At 50.4% G+C, this 15,063-nt stretch overlaps 1 protein-coding gene across 2 annotated transcripts; it reads right to left on the bottom strand.

The window, feature by feature from the left end:
* Nucleotides 1-5,617: 5,617 nt before the first annotated feature.
* LOC120656894 (probable transcription factor KAN2) lies at nucleotides 5,618-10,978 on the bottom strand. 2 transcript variants are annotated; one of them, XM_039935114.1, is made up of 6 exons: nucleotides 9,924-10,978; nucleotides 9,763-9,839; nucleotides 8,609-8,663; nucleotides 8,278-8,437; nucleotides 6,602-6,665; nucleotides 5,618-6,344 (listed from the first exon to the last, which is right to left on the bottom strand). In XM_039935114.1, exons 1-6 carry the CDS (start codon nucleotides 10,522-10,524, stop codon nucleotides 6,225-6,227), a joined length of 1,077 nt encoding a protein of 358 aa, XP_039791048.1. In that variant the 5' UTR covers nucleotides 10,525-10,978; the 3' UTR covers nucleotides 5,618-6,224. The 2 variants fall into 2 exon arrangements, with proteins under 2 accessions (XP_039791048.1, XP_039791047.1); XM_039935113.1 differs by having other exon boundaries at nucleotides 6,602-6,668; nucleotides 9,924-10,969.
* Nucleotides 10,979-15,063: the final 4,085 nt, after the last annotated feature.

Here is a 15,063-nt window from a genome sequence, read left to right as displayed (position 1 = left end):
CGGTGACCAGGTCGAGGCGGAGCGCGTAGTTGGCGCCCTCGTGGTCTCCCCTGCCGCCGTAGAGCGCGTGGAGCCGCAGCAGCGCCGCCGAGCCACCGAGGCATCTAGCGGTGCCCCGCCGCGCGACAGTGCCCGTCGCCCAAGCCGAGCACGGCGCGCCGGTCCCGGCGCCGCGGGATTCCTGCCACAAGCTGCCGTACGCCCACACGCCGCCCCGCTCGATGAGGTCTTGCAGGTGCGCCTGGAGCTCGGCGGCGCCGACGCCACAGGCCCGTCCAGGGGTGGCGGCGTGGTGGCCAGGTGGTGGGTACAGCAAGCGAGCGAGCGCTTGCTGCCTGTGAGAAGACAACTAGCACTCGCTTCCGCTAATGGGCGCCTCGCCCCGGGCACCGCCAGCGCGCCTCTGGGTACGAACGCGCGCCCTTGGTTCGCCTCCACGTCCCAGGAGCCTCACCGGCGGGCGCCTGCGATGAGCTCGCGCTCCGCTTCCGCGAGAGCCCGCCGGCGTCCACGGCGGCCAGGGCCGCGCCGGCGTCGGCGCCTCTCGCCGGCGCGGCGGCCCCGGCCTCTCCTGCCGGTGCCACCGGCAACGAAAGCACGCTCCTCCCGTCCCACCACCGGATCTGGGCCTTGCCTGGTCGTACGGCCGCCGCCCAGCATGGTACAGGTGCCGACGGCGCTCCGCCGCGCCACGCGCCGGTGTTCCGCTCCACGGCCTACCCTACTGAGAATGTGGATCTGATTTTTGAATTTTGAAATGAGCCCCCTCCACCACCCGTCCCAAACTCATATAATCGGCCGTGGTGGTCGCCAGAACAGCTGTATATCTCGGAATATGTGTATACATATACATACGCCTGCCAAAAAGTATGTACATTGACGCGACATTATCCTGAGATGCAGCTGGTACAGCACCCATCCCAATGCTTATATGGATGGTCCAGATAACACCCACCATGCTTCTATGGTGTATAATATTCTGGTCCAAATTGACGTGCTTGCTGCTCTTGCAATTTGCTCCCGCGTTCATGCTCACCTGCAAATTTTTTACTACGAGTAGTATTCGACTTGCGTTACAGTAAGCTTCAGGTACTTCTTGGTGTACACATCAAACTTGCGTTACAGTAAAGCTTCGGGTACTTCTTGGTGTACACATCAAGTATATATGCATGCGCACAGTGTTGTAGAGAAGAAATTCCTATTTCTGACGTTCAGTACGGTGGTACACATCGAGGGTACCATACCATAGGTAGTTTTTTTGTGAGTTTGTTAATACTTCATACGCGAAAAGACCAAAAGTTAAATCAGCTTAAAAATGTAGATATAGATGCACCAGTTGTTCGAGCAGCAAAATAAAAAGTTGCGTAGGTCTAGGTCTTCCTTTTTTCCTTTGATGATCAAAATTGAATTTGCAACCAAACTGTCAGGTACCATGATTAGGGGCACCCTAACCATGGGACTAAATCACCCTTAAAACACAAAATGAATGACAGGCAATCCGGCCCACCAAGGCCAACAGTTTCCTCCCGATCCGAAGGAAAGGAAAGGACTCAAAAAAGCCCAATCCACGGCCCAAATACACAGTGCGGCCCATTCGAACACCCTCGAACCCGCGGGACAATCCCCGCCTCGCTCGAGGACTCTCCGCCGAGACACTCGATAATGCTTCGAATCTCCGCCTCGTTCGAGGCCACCCCTCGACGTAAAGGACAAACAGCCATCCGCTCACCCGCCCGCCGTACGGAGGCATTAAATGCTAACAACTCCACCGCAGCACCCGGGTCAGACGGCATCAGGTCACCACTCCGCACAGTGGCTGTGACCGGGGTCCTATCCACCAACTCCGGTCACTGCTCAGCCATCCCAGGCGCTATGGCGCCACTATGTGAACCTGCGACACACTGTGCGAACGTGCCCGGCTGTAGGGTCGAGATGGCGGACTAGAGAGGGGGTGAATAGTCCTTTCTTAAACTAATTGCGCCGGCTAACCGAAACTTATACGGAATTGAAACTATTCGCTTAGCCAAGACTTCACCCCTCTAACTATGACTCTAAGGCACCTCCAAAAAGATCATACACAAAGCAAATGGAGTGCCAAGCTAGCAAGAGCTCTCCTAACAATTCTAATACCAAGCCACACAAGTCTAAGCACTAGTACTTGACAAACCGGGGGAGCTCCTACACAATTCTAATGAGCAAAAGCACAAAGCCAAACCTAAGCTCACTAGATGCTTAAGGACAAGGATACTCAATCCAAATACAAGAGCTCAACTTCCTTAGCTACACAATCTAAGCAAGAGCGACTAATTAAGTTACACAAGCTAACTAGTTACACTAGAGAGCAACTACACAAGCACAAGATATAGATGAATGTAAATATAAGGCTTGTGATTTGGAGAATGCAAACCACCGAGAAGAGTAGACAAAATTGACACGGTGATTTTTATCCCGAGGTTCACTTGGTTGCCACCAAGCTAATCCCCGTTGAGACAAGCTCCAAGGTTGCCGCCGATCCTCTTGCTAGTGGTGACTCTCAAGTCACACTCACCCACGTGGAGTGCTCACACCGAGCTCTAGCACATGATCCGGCCGAACCACTTGTTGCTCTTCACGTCTCGCTCAACTAGAGTTGCTCTTCGCGGCTCCCGCGGGGTGAGCACAATACCCCTCACAATCTCTTCTCCGGAGCACCGCACAATCTTCTTGCGGGCTTCAACGGAGCCTCTTGCCACCAAGCCGTCTAGGAGGTGGCAACCTCCAAGAGTAATAAGCACACCGGCTTGCAACACGATCACCTAGTGCCACTCGATGCAATCTCTCCAAGCAATCGCACTAGAATCGCTCTCTCACTCGATTGGATGATTACTAACAAGTTAGAGTGAGTAGAGGGCTCTCAATCACTCTCACACAAGGACACCAAGTCCCCAAGGTGCTCAGCAACCTCAAATGGCCGGCCACACCCTCTATTTATAGAGGGAGGCCCCAAACTAGCCGTTACACTCAAATCCCATGAAAACAGAGTTTTCGCGGACTGTCCGCCTCACAGAGACCGGACCGTTCGCCATTCAAAACCAACGGCTAGAACTACAATGATTATGTGTCAGAGTCGACCGTTAGAGCCCCGGGCGGACTGTCCGCACCCCTGGGGTGGACCGTCCGCGGTTCAAAACTTCGAACCAACCGATTTGCAAACGTCTCTGACTAAATCTGGAAGTGACCGGCGGACTGTCCGCACCCCAGGGGCGGACCGTCCGCCGTTCAAAAAGTGAGCACACACAAAAACCGCAGTGTTTCTGTCCCAGAATTTTCAATAGGAGGCGGACCGTCTGCCCCCAAGGGCCAGACCGTCCGCAGTACAATTTGGACACCCAAGACAGAACTACCAAGTTTCTGCGCCCATTTCAGCTTTTAAAGGCCCCCCCAAGACAGAACTACCAAGTTTCTGCCCCCATGGACCGGACGGTCCGCAGTTCATTTTGGACCGCCAACAGAGCCTAAAACGGTTCTGTTCGAGCTCATCCGAGATAACTGCGGACCGTCCGCAGGTCTATTTCCAGCAAAAATGTACCTCGGTAAAACGGCCATAACTCTTAGCTCCAATGTCCAAATATGGTGATCTTGGACTCTATGGAAAGCTTATTCAGATGGCTACACAACCAAACTGAATATTTGATCCAAAACACAATGGATCAAAGCAATATTTCACTCTAAGAGCCAACCTAATCTCTGAAGAACACCGAAAAGCCTTTCTTGCTTCCCCAAATTGATAAACATCAACTCCAAATCTTTCTCCTTTGCAAATGTGCCAACACCACCACGTGAACAGCACCATGTGCATGTGTGTTAGCATTTCATAAACATTTTCAAAGGATTTTCACTTGATCTCACCACGCCACTCGATCCTAGCAACATCGCAATGTTAGATCGCTCAAGTGGCACTAGATGACCGATATGCAAACAAGTTTGCCCCTCTTGATAGTACGGCCATCTATACTAAATCCGGTCATGCACTTCTCTACATAACCTTTGACCGGTAAAATGAAATGCCCTACAAGTCATACCTTTGCCTTGTGCATTCCATTTCATCTTCCCAAATATTGATGCCACACAAGCACCAAACTCCATCAAGCCTTTTGATCATCATCATGAGTCAACACTTGGCTTGATCTTTCTTGAATGATATGATCCACTCCATATCATCACATGACCTATTTGGTCCATCGATCTTGACCTTGCTCGCTCTTCACCGTTGTCTCGGTCCATCGGCGCCAAATCTTGCCCAAGCTTCACCGTCTCGCGGTCCCTCGCTTCAAAGCCTTGACTTGCCCTTCTCCTTTGCAACCGGTCCATCAAGCCAAGCCTTGTCTTGATCTTCTCCACTTTGGTCACATAACTCCATGTTATGTCTCATATGCAATGAGCTCCTCGATCACACTATATGAGTATAGCATCAACCCTTAGCCATTTCTCCTCCATGACACATGTTGCTCATATTGGTGTCTTTGTGTGGACTAATCTCTTGTGTATCTCAACATAAACTCTTATTAGTCCACCTAAGTTATCACTCAATTACCAAAACCAAACAAGGGCCTTTCACCGGCGCTGCTCCCTCCACTGTGCTGCCTACTCCTCGTACTTTCTCTGCTGCAGAACCCTCGAACGGCATGGGCGCGACCCTCGAACGCGGCCCGGGCCTTGACCAGAGCAAGTCCCCCACCTGCAGGACCCTCGGAACACCGCCATGTCAAGCGCACGGGACGGTACCCTCTACAGGAGCCACCATGCCGCCCGTTGGAGCTTTCAGGATGCCGGTGCGATCTCCGCGAGATCAGGACATCGCCTAGGACAACCGCCACGCCCGGCGCCATGCTCTTCAATGCCCCATGGTGTACTTTCTACAGTAGTCACCAACTGCACACCCCCGATTCGGGGAGAATACGACGACTTTAGATCTCCCCGAATATGTACTCCGCCCCTCCTTGTGTCTATAAAAGGGGGAGGCGGGCACCATCTTCTACACGATCTCATCTCCAACACTCAACGCAACTCGCAGCACACACACGCGCTCTCCTGAGCCACGATATTGGCACTCGCCTTAATCAACTTCTCCTCTAGCAGAGACTTGGGAGCTTCTCTCCCTACTACAGGCACCCCCGGTGCAAGATAGTACAGTGTACTCGCACACCCCCTTGCTGGACGTACGGCCCCGTGGCCGGAACCAGGATAAACCCGTGCGTTCCTGTGTTACCTCTTGCATCAACCATCCAAGGTGAGGGATCACGCAGCACGTTAGTAGTTTGTGCCAGGCCCTCCGGATCAGGACACCGACACAAACTTTCAAGAGAACCTTGTACTGAGCTACTATCATTGATCACAGCTTTTGTTTCGGCCATGGACCACTAAAAAACCGACCAGGTTGTACGTACGCATGGTATAGTAGACCCAATCCACGGCAAGAATCTATTCTAGCCTCGACGGAAAGCTCAGAGAGCAAGAAATACTCCATGGTCCACACACACACACACACACAAGCAAGCAAGCACATACACAACACGTACGACATGCGCCACCTCTCTTTGCACACTTTTTCGTGACACTGGCATGAGCATATAACAAAAGATATGAAGCAACCTTTTGTTAAACCTTGGCCGGCCAACCGCCGGCCCCTACACACCTAGGGTAGTACAACCTCTCATGCATCTTCAGCAACACACACACACACCCCACAGTACCCTTGCTCTTCATGGTTGCATGTGTACACACCACCCATCCAGAAACAAGCAATGAGCATATGCGTATGCCCTTTGGCGAGCAGCAGGCAGGCAGGCTACCCCTTGCCCTTGCCTGCCGCCTTTGATAAAGCCTATGGGAGCTATCCATCTTGCTACCACTGCACGCACACACAACAGTACAGCAAGCACACACGCACGCACCAATGTCTCCCCATGCATCTCCTTTTGGGGCAGCTCTATCTAGCTTTGTTCCTGGATCGACGGTTGTCTTATACTCTTATCTCTTATTCTTTACTCATCCTACCCCCTCTCCTTTTCCTTCTTTCAAGCTATGGTTCTCCCTCCATCTGCTACCAACGGCCATCTACGGTTCTCCCATCGGATCATAAATATGGCCGCTTAGAGGCAAATCTATCTATATATGCTGCTAGCTAGCCGTCTTCGTCTTCGATCTCCTCCGATCCGCTCCATGGTGGGTATATTGACGGCGGATCATATCCGTCCTAGGGTGAAGTCCTGGTTGGGTTTCTTGCTCCTGCCGAATATCCCGGCTACTTGGAACGGCGACGAGTTCAGGTCGGAGACATCGTCAAGGCGTCCAGATTGCACGTCCTGTAAAACGTCGAGTGGAAAAAACAGAAGTGCAGGTTAATTAAAGACCGGAAATGATGTGATAACTGCACTAACTGCAGGCTCCAAAATGCTGCCGACAATATGCATTGATCAAAGCACAACAGGGAGCACTGTCCAAAGGTGCATGGAACGAATGATCGCTGTTGCACTAACTAGCACGGCATCATTGGTCCTGGGCAAGGTATTGGAGATAATGATGGACTCGGTTTTGCAAAGGAAAAAAAAGGGTGGCGTACCTCGAAGGATTTGATGTCGCCAGGAGCGGCATCTATTGATTTGTCATGGAACCAGGCCCCTCTGCTGCTGGAGCAAAGAAGAAAAGGAGAGGAATTCAATCATCGAAAAAGATTATCATGGGCTGATCGAGAGAATCAAATGCCTCCATATCTTTTCATCCGTAGTGGGAGTCCATTGAGAGAAAAAGAAGGCAGAGGGAACAAAGCATGCATGCAACACCTACTTTCACTGTTAAGATGCTGTAAATGACAAACTAACTTTATCAGATCAGAGATTAATTGGAGGTAAAAGGTTGTGCGTCTATATTATTCTAGCTTATGTGCTACTCTCATACCATGTGATATGGCACACCGATCAATGCCATGTCATAGGTGTTAGGAAGGTTCATGTACGAGACATGTGTATAGACCATGCATCAGTGGCCGCTTGTACTCTGCTACTCATTAGCATGCTCGCAGTAGTAAACACAAATTTGTAACTAAACAGAATCGCTAAAAAAATGCATATCATGTTGTTTCCCATGTAATTTATCAAGATTCGATCTACCACTATTTCTTTGCAGTGTTGGAAAAATGTGTGCACTTTGCTGTAGCTATCTAGCACATATATTATTGAATCGATCATGGGTTTATATATTCGGTAGATCATTGCACCATGATGGGGAGCAGATGGAACAAAGGTACGAGCCCTGGTGCTTTTTGTGAGCACTTGGAGGTGGTCGTTATAGTAAACAAGGAAAATGAGACAAAGGAATACTCCATTGTATTGCCTAAAGTGGCTAGAAGATGACTAGTTTGAACCTAAAGAAGATGACCACTAGTTTGAATCTGAAAAGATGTCGGGAACTGTGCGTTAGCTGACTGATCTTTAGAATATTGTTATACTAATGACTAGTACGTACTCTATTGTGCGTGTGACGTAACGATTGATTTTTGAACATATATATACGTATGTACTGCATGTTTTGAGAGACGAGAAAGACATCCTTTTATGGGAAGTAGTCTAAACTTGGACATTGCATTTTGGTGAGTACTTTGTTTGTGCTTTTAACACGTACTACGGCGTTGCCTTATGACCTGTGCAAGGCCTCCTAGATATACCTATAGAGCCGAGTAGGCATAGTTACACATGCATGAATAATGTAAGATAGCTTCCCCTAGGTTACTAACATCAACCATGAAATGGCGGCAATTCAGTCCTTATGAATCTAGCTAGTTCATGCAATTCATCTCGATGCCTCTAGCCAGATCTGGTAGAGGCGCATAGTACTTTGGATTTGGATAGAAGGAGAAATAATGTGGCAATGGTGCGCGGCGGTTTACAGAAATATGTACTACCTCCATCCCAAAATATAAGCATTTGTTGACTTGTACTGATCATATTTGACCATTCGTCTTATTCAAAAAATTTGTGAAAATATTATATATTTTGTTATGATATGTTTTATCATCGTATATATTTGAAGTATATCTTAATTGTTTTTATTTTTTCTCAAATTTTTTGAATAAGACGAATGGTCAAATATGATCAGCAAACGTCAACAAATATTTATATTTTAGGACAGAGGTAAGTATATATACAAAATTTGGTAGGGTAGCAAAATTAAATGCCTCAACATCTACATATGTATATTCTTTGGATTTAGAGGAAGGGATGGCGTTATATATATCTGTACCTTATCGAGGAGTTGCTCCAGAGAGCATACATGCTGGAGCCATGCTCGTTGCCATCAGGATTAGATTGCTGAGCGGACGACTCAGACCCGCTGGTAGTGTTGGTGACCTCAAACAAGTTGTCGTCAGGGATATCTATAATCGTTTTGGCAGTCGCTTGTCCTGTAAAAAAATGTTTGTACCAGTATGTCAATTGCAGGCGCTATTATTCATCATGTTTATACTAGTCAGATAATTAATAAAAATAAATTTTCGATGCTGCTACTGCTGAACGTACACTGGCAGCTAGCTAGCTAGGGTAGGGTATGTAGTATGATCGTCCAGTAAACATACCATAGGATGAAGCAGAAGCTGGCTTGTGGTCAGTAGTCTTGATGGTTCGGTACATCTGCAATAGCCAGGAACAACCACAGACGATGAGATGACATACATGCCGATGATGATCAAACGGCAGGAAAGGAAAGAAAAAAAAAAGATAAATCTAACAAAAACTATAGGAATATCGAGGAGCACATTAAAGTCAAAGGGGGTGGCACTGGTCTACAAGGCGGGCCAATGAATGAATAAATAAGGCTGCACAAGCGGGCCATTGATGGCTCGATCAGCTACTGTGCAGCGCGCAGCAGCGGCAGCTCCAAGGGCAAGATTAATTATTGCGGAATGATGCTGGGTTTTACTTGCCACCTCTTCTTGGGCAGTATGCATATCAATGCTGCTGCTGCTGCGGCGGCCCTGCGTGTGCCTACGCATGGCAATGCCGGATCGACGAGCGATCGGAACCGTCCGATCCTGCCGGCCGGCACCGGCGGCGGCGGCGACGACGCCACCGCCGCGCCATGCACCACCGACCTGTGGGGCTTTTAATGGCATGCCGCATTGCATGCTTTGTGCTCTCCCCCAAACTGCTGCTGTGATCTCACCCGGGGGTTTAATGGAAAAGCTGCGCCCCGTGTTGGGGAAAAGCTACAGCTACAGTGGTGGCGAACGCCTCGTCTCCCACAAGCCATCTCTCTCGCTTTCTCTCTCGTTGAGGAGGATGGGGTTGGGGTGATGATACGGGAGAGGAATTTTTACTGCGTCTGCGCAGCAAGTGATGTGAAAAATGGCTACTCTTATCTCATGCATGAGCATCGGCATGGTACCGGCCAGTAGTACTAGCTAGCAGCCTAGCAGTACAAGTGAAACTGTAAAAAATGAGGGAAAAAACGGTCAACTTTATCATGGAAGAAACGAGTATAGCTTGTTGGTATCTTGCGTGTACGTATTCTCTCTTCCATATTGAGGTCTAGTTTGTACTCTTTATTTAGGGGAAAAATATTACAAGTAAGATCTGCACGTACGCTAGCTAAGGATAGGTTGAACATTCATAGATTGTATGCAAGGAAGAATGCAAAGCATGTTCTAGCTCGGGGAGATGAAGCTAGCTATCTAAGCAATCAAGGGACACAGTAATCGGCGATACTAATTTACCAGTTGATTTCCCTCACCTGCAAGTGCGACTTGACATGGGCCAAGGTCAGATCCTTCACGTCCATTAGCTCAAGAACTGACTTGGGCGTAGCTCCTGCACCGCCAGCAAAAGCATCAGTACCCAATCATTCACCCAGCCCAGCGACGTAGGCCAAGGCAAAGGAGGCCGGGCGCGTACTCTCGTGTCCCCCGAGCAGCTCGACGGCGTGGACGAACCGCGCGTGCAGCGACGTCGTCCACCGCATCCTCGGCGCGCGCGCGCCCCGCTTGGCCGGCGCGCCCGCGAGCCGGAGCGCGGCCTTGGGGGACCTCGGCCCGCCGGCGTAGCCCATACCGATCGCGTCGTAGCAATGCGGGTGGTGGTGGTGGTGCGGGTGGCTCTGGAGGAAGGGGAGCGGCTGCGTGGTGCTGTACACGGGGATGCCCCGGATGGGCCTCATCGAGGCGAGGTCCCGGATGCCGCCGCCGCCGCCCTCCGGGAGGATGGGCTGCGTGTGGTGCAGGAACGGGAGGCCGAGGTGGGAGCCCGGCACCTGATGGTGATGGTGCGCGCCGGCCTCCGCGTGGAATCCCACGGCTGGCGTCGGCGCCGACGACGACGAGGTGAAGGAGAGGGACGGAGCCGGGGTGGCTGTGGCCGCCGCCGCCGCCGCTGCTGTTGTGGCTGCAGGCGAGGCGGCGTCTAGAGCTCTCTTCCAAAACCCTAGCTCCATTGGCTTGGTGGCTGGGGGAGGGCTGATCTGCAGCTGCAAGTCCGGGTGCGCTGGGAACAGCTCCATGTTCTTGCTATCGTGACGAGAAACCGGCGGCGTATCTCGTCGTTGAGGGATCGGAAGGAGGGTACGGCTGCGTAGTATGTGCTTGGTTTGGTTGGGGAGTATGGAAATTGAGGGTGCCGGATGAATTCTCGTTTGGAAGAGAAGAAGAGACTAGCGCGTGTGAGAGAGCAGGAGTTGAGAAGGGGGAGGAGGGGGGAGGGTTGAGGAGGAGAGAGTCTAGAGAGAGAGAGAGAGTCAGAGAGGGTTGGAAGAAACTTGGAGTGGAAAGGACAGGAGTGCGTGTTTGTATTTGTATGTGCAGTGTGTCGTGTGAAAAAGAGGGGCGAGGCTTGTTGCGAGGAGGTGGCCTAGGAAGGAAGATATAGATTGGTCTTTTCTCCCACACCATGCATCTCCTTTTGCTTTCCTTTCCCCTTTCTTTTTTGCTCTACCCGGCCTCTCATCTTTTTCCTCCACACACGCGCTTTTGGGGGGTGTTTCGGGGCCGATTGCTGTGGGAGGATGACACTTTCGACAGGGATGGATGTATATATGCTGTGGGAGGGAAGGGAATGTGAGAGGTGAGGTAACATTCCCTTTCCAGGCTATGTGCTTGTTCCCTATGTTAATGGGCATCCATGCAATTTAGGTGTTGTTCGAGTAGGGTGTGTGTATACTTGTTCTTGTGGACATCAATTGGGGGCTAATAATTCAGCTGGAAGAAACTATAGCCTGATTGCTCCTGGATCATAGTGACCCACAACTATCTCGAATTTCGAATATAGGTCTGTGCTCAGCATTTCCAACTCTCCTATCCATGTATAACCCTTTTCAAGTACAAGTTGGGCACACACACTTGTGCGAACTGCACACCCACACGGCCACACGCACCTATTTTTTTAAGGGTCGCCAAAGGGGAAAACAGTTCGTGGTCTGAATATATATATTCATTGAAGCAGCAATGAAAAATATTATCGAAGTTTCAGAACATCGTAAAACAAAGGATAATCTTGATTTATAATGTCTTCTGGCTGCATCCGGAATCTAAACTATATCCTCTGAAGCCTTTTAGGAGAGGAAGCCTCAAGGGAGCTAGGACCATCATGTGGAGACCGGAGAATGAGAAGATTTCGAGATAGGGGATCTATAATGGAGTACAAAACCTCCTGACTTTTTCCTCGTATATATGTCATATCTTCAACCAAATGGTTGTCACCTACATATGGCAACAGTTGAAGAGCAAGATCTTAGCGCCCGTCTTACTCTCTACGTGTAGCCGTGTAAGTCTTTCATATGTAATTACTAGGAATGTAATATTATATGAGCAAACATCAATCATTATTTTGAGCCTGTCATCATGATTAAACTTGTGAACTAATTCCATATTTGAGGTGTATAGCGTTTCCGCATCTATGGGCCAGTGTGCTATATATATGCACCATCGCTCGCGCCAAGAAGAACCAGACGATTCATGATAGAAGCTCAAGCCTCCTAATTACATACTGTTATCGCTACCTCATATTATCCTTTTGCATCGAGGTGAAATGTTGAAGCAAATTCATAAAATATATATCTATGCACATTTCATGTTTTTGTTATATATAAATCGGTTGGTGCATGTGTTGTGTTCCCTCCCATCCAAAATCTATGTTATTTTAGGAATCCTGCGGGTCAAACATTTTTTAAAAAGAAATAAACATTGTTACATAATTCTTGTTCAAGACTTTGCTAGACTATTATATCGATTCTTTCATAACATTATATTATTCTTATTTAAAAACTCAACCGGGTGGGGTATGACATCCCCAACCTTTTTCATCGAGAGGAAGCAACCAGCTTCCCGGTCGAGAAAATGAAAATCCTCCAAACCCTGGCTGCGACAGTGAGGAAGATTCTTTTACTCATAGGTGGAAATTCAGCTCATGCAGGGTTCGAACCCCAGACCTTCGTGTGCCGCCAGAGTACCCCGACCAACTATCCTTTGGCAAATTATTCTTATTTGAAATGGCATGTATATAGGAAATGCAGGCTAAAATGTCATCTTACTAACATAAATTGGAGGTAGTACCAATCAACGGTCTACTGTAGCAAGTATTGTGTATTAAAGGCTAATTTAAACAGTTCCGATCCTGTCTCTTTCTTTGACCTGGGTGCTCATCCGATCCAGTAATAAATGCATTTGACTTGTTTATTCTTTTCCGAACCCCGTGGTATCCTGCGCACTTCAGTATCCTTGTTCTCGACCGTTTGATGGCTCTGTTCGTTTCAGCTCCCAACGTTTCAGCAGTTTCTGCTGAATCTGATATGAGCTTTGCCAGATAGTTTGTCAAAGAGAAATGGTTCTCTGCTGATTCGGTGGAGTGATTTTGTAAAATAAACTAAAAGAGACTAGGAGCTGAAAAAAATGTAGCTTCTTCTGATTCTATGAAGTGATTTTCCATTCTAATGTTAAGAGTTTATGATACAGAATCAAAGAGAATTACTTTCAGCCACGAAATCACTTCTATTAGAAAATCAGCTCCCATAGAGAATTATAATCAGAAGGAGCTCTACTAAAATCTAAAGAAAACGTTCCTTCAGCTTGCTTCCCACGTCCATTTGAGTAGTAGTAGGTGTGTACTTGGCAACGACATGCACGTATGTATAGCCCGTTCATCATAACGTAACGCCAGACCAATTGAAAATACAGCAGGCACGCAAACAATTCTGGAGCCCTGGGCTGGGCGTGCATGGAATCTTCGTGGCCACATGGCGGGTGTGCGGCCGCAGCAAATGCGCGTGTCAGGAGCGGACATGTGCGCGCTCGACCGGTTGACATCGATCCGTCCCAGAGATCGATTGAATACGCGCGGCTGCGGCGCGGGAAAAGCACCTTACTGTCGGTCAAGCCGTGCTCCTGCAGGGCAGCCGTGGCTAATACGTACTCGCACACATGTACCAACATATCCAAGGCTGGTAAAAGAAAAATTTTATCCGGTTCGAGCGGGCCAGTAATATTAAGCTGCTCAGGAGCCGCGACACGATTTACCGCCCGCCCGGCCGGCCGGCTTCAATTTCCCCGCAGCCGCAGGATCGGAGCGAGAGATCTCCCGAAGTGCGTGTGCTTGTGTACCGCCAGGTGCGAATTGAAAAACATTCCGGCAGCTCCAGCTCCAGGACATACGCGACGTGACGGGTGCATTTGGGATAACACTACGCGGGCAGGTAGGGATCAGGGCTATGTATGGCACCGGCCGGAGGAAAGCACGAATGTGATGGCGCGCGAGGCACACTGTGCGTGCAGGTGCAGCAACGCAAGCTAGCTGTTGTCACAGGCAGAAATGTCGACAGATTTGGAGAGAGAGAGAGAGAAGGGATCGAGAGGAGAGTAGAAAAGGAGAGCTAACTGAAGGCCGAAACCGCACAGCAGACGGAATCAAATCTCCAGAGACGGGTGCTTCTACAGATTTTTTTCCCAGTACGTGTTCTGCTTATACTATCATTGTTCATTCATTCCTACGAACTTTGCTATAAGGAGATCGAACGGGCATGCATAAACATGGCAGTAGTGCTGTTTCCCGATCAGAGATGATCTTGCCACAACATCGCCTCCAAACCGACGTGCCCAACTGTTCCCGGACACTGAAACTAAAGCGAAAGCGATCCCCCAACCGCCTCTCCGCGTGACGTGTGCAGAGTCCACGGCGCGGCACAGGGAGACATGCGCGCATTGCTTAAGAAAGCCATGGCAGCGGTAACACAAGAACAATCCCCCCGGCATCACGCCATGTGCACGGATGGAGACAGCAGCAGCTGTTTGTAAATGCGGGGCGGAGTCACACACATAACGCCCAGGGAGCGGGCCGCCTGCGCCGCTTGTAAATGATGCCCCCCATCACCCTCGTGCCCGGTTGGCCCCCGCCCATCATACGGCGGCCACATCCGGGGGAACCGGGAAAGCTATTCATCGCGCGCTACTCCGTGCGAAGCTATCGCAGAAGTGCTCCTGTTCATCTTCCACCTCCAGCCAGGGGAGAGGGGAGCGCCCGCCGGCGAGCTAGGGGACGGGGGAGGGGGTGGCCAGCGAGGGTGGTTGGTGGGGGGAGCGGCCGCCGGCGAGATCGCCGGCGCCCGGGGTGGGGGAGGGCGGCGGCGGCGGAGGGCTCCATGGCCACCGGACCTAGAAGAGAAGGTGGGCGGGGGGAATCAACCGGCGGGGGGGGGGGGGGGGGGGGAATCGACCGGCGGTGGGCGGTGGTGTGTGGGCCGCCAGCCGGGGTGGTGGCCGCCGGCGGCCGGGCCAGGTCCCGGGCGGGGGCGTGGCGTCGAAGAAGGGTGGGGATACGACCTCGATTAGTGTGGCAGCAGTGGAGGGCGGCGGCATAGGCACCGCCGGAGCCGGGGGCGGCGGGTGCGGCAGGGGAGCTCGCTGTTGTGATTGGATTGAATCCAGTCGTCCGTGTCCCGATCCAGCTACCGACAGTCAAAACCGCACCTCGCCCACAATTTGACCATGATGGAGTAGTAGTAGGGGAGGATTACAATATTAGCTAGCCTGCCGTCCAGCCCTTGCTAATATAC

Source organism: Panicum virgatum, chromosome 1N, assembly GCF_016808335.1.
Source record: "Panicum virgatum strain AP13 chromosome 1N, P.virgatum_v5, whole genome shotgun sequence".
NCBI classification, from domain to species: Eukaryota; Viridiplantae; Streptophyta; class Magnoliopsida; order Poales; family Poaceae; genus Panicum; species Panicum virgatum.
This window is presented reverse-complemented; position numbering and strand designations above follow the sequence as displayed.

Coding starts and splice junctions, on each gene's coding strand:
- LOC120656894 (XM_039935113.1), bottom strand. CDS start 10,524: ATGGAGCTGTTCCCAGCGCACCCGGACTTGCAGCTGCAGATCAGCCCT. Junction 9,840..9,923: donor GCTGCTCGGGGGACACGAGA/GTACGCGCCCGG, acceptor CTGGCGGTGCAG/GAGCTACGCCCAAGTCAGTT. Junction 8,664..9,762: donor ATGTCAAGTCGCACTTGCAG/GTGAGGGAAATC, acceptor TGGCTATTGCAG/ATGTACCGAACCATCAAGAC.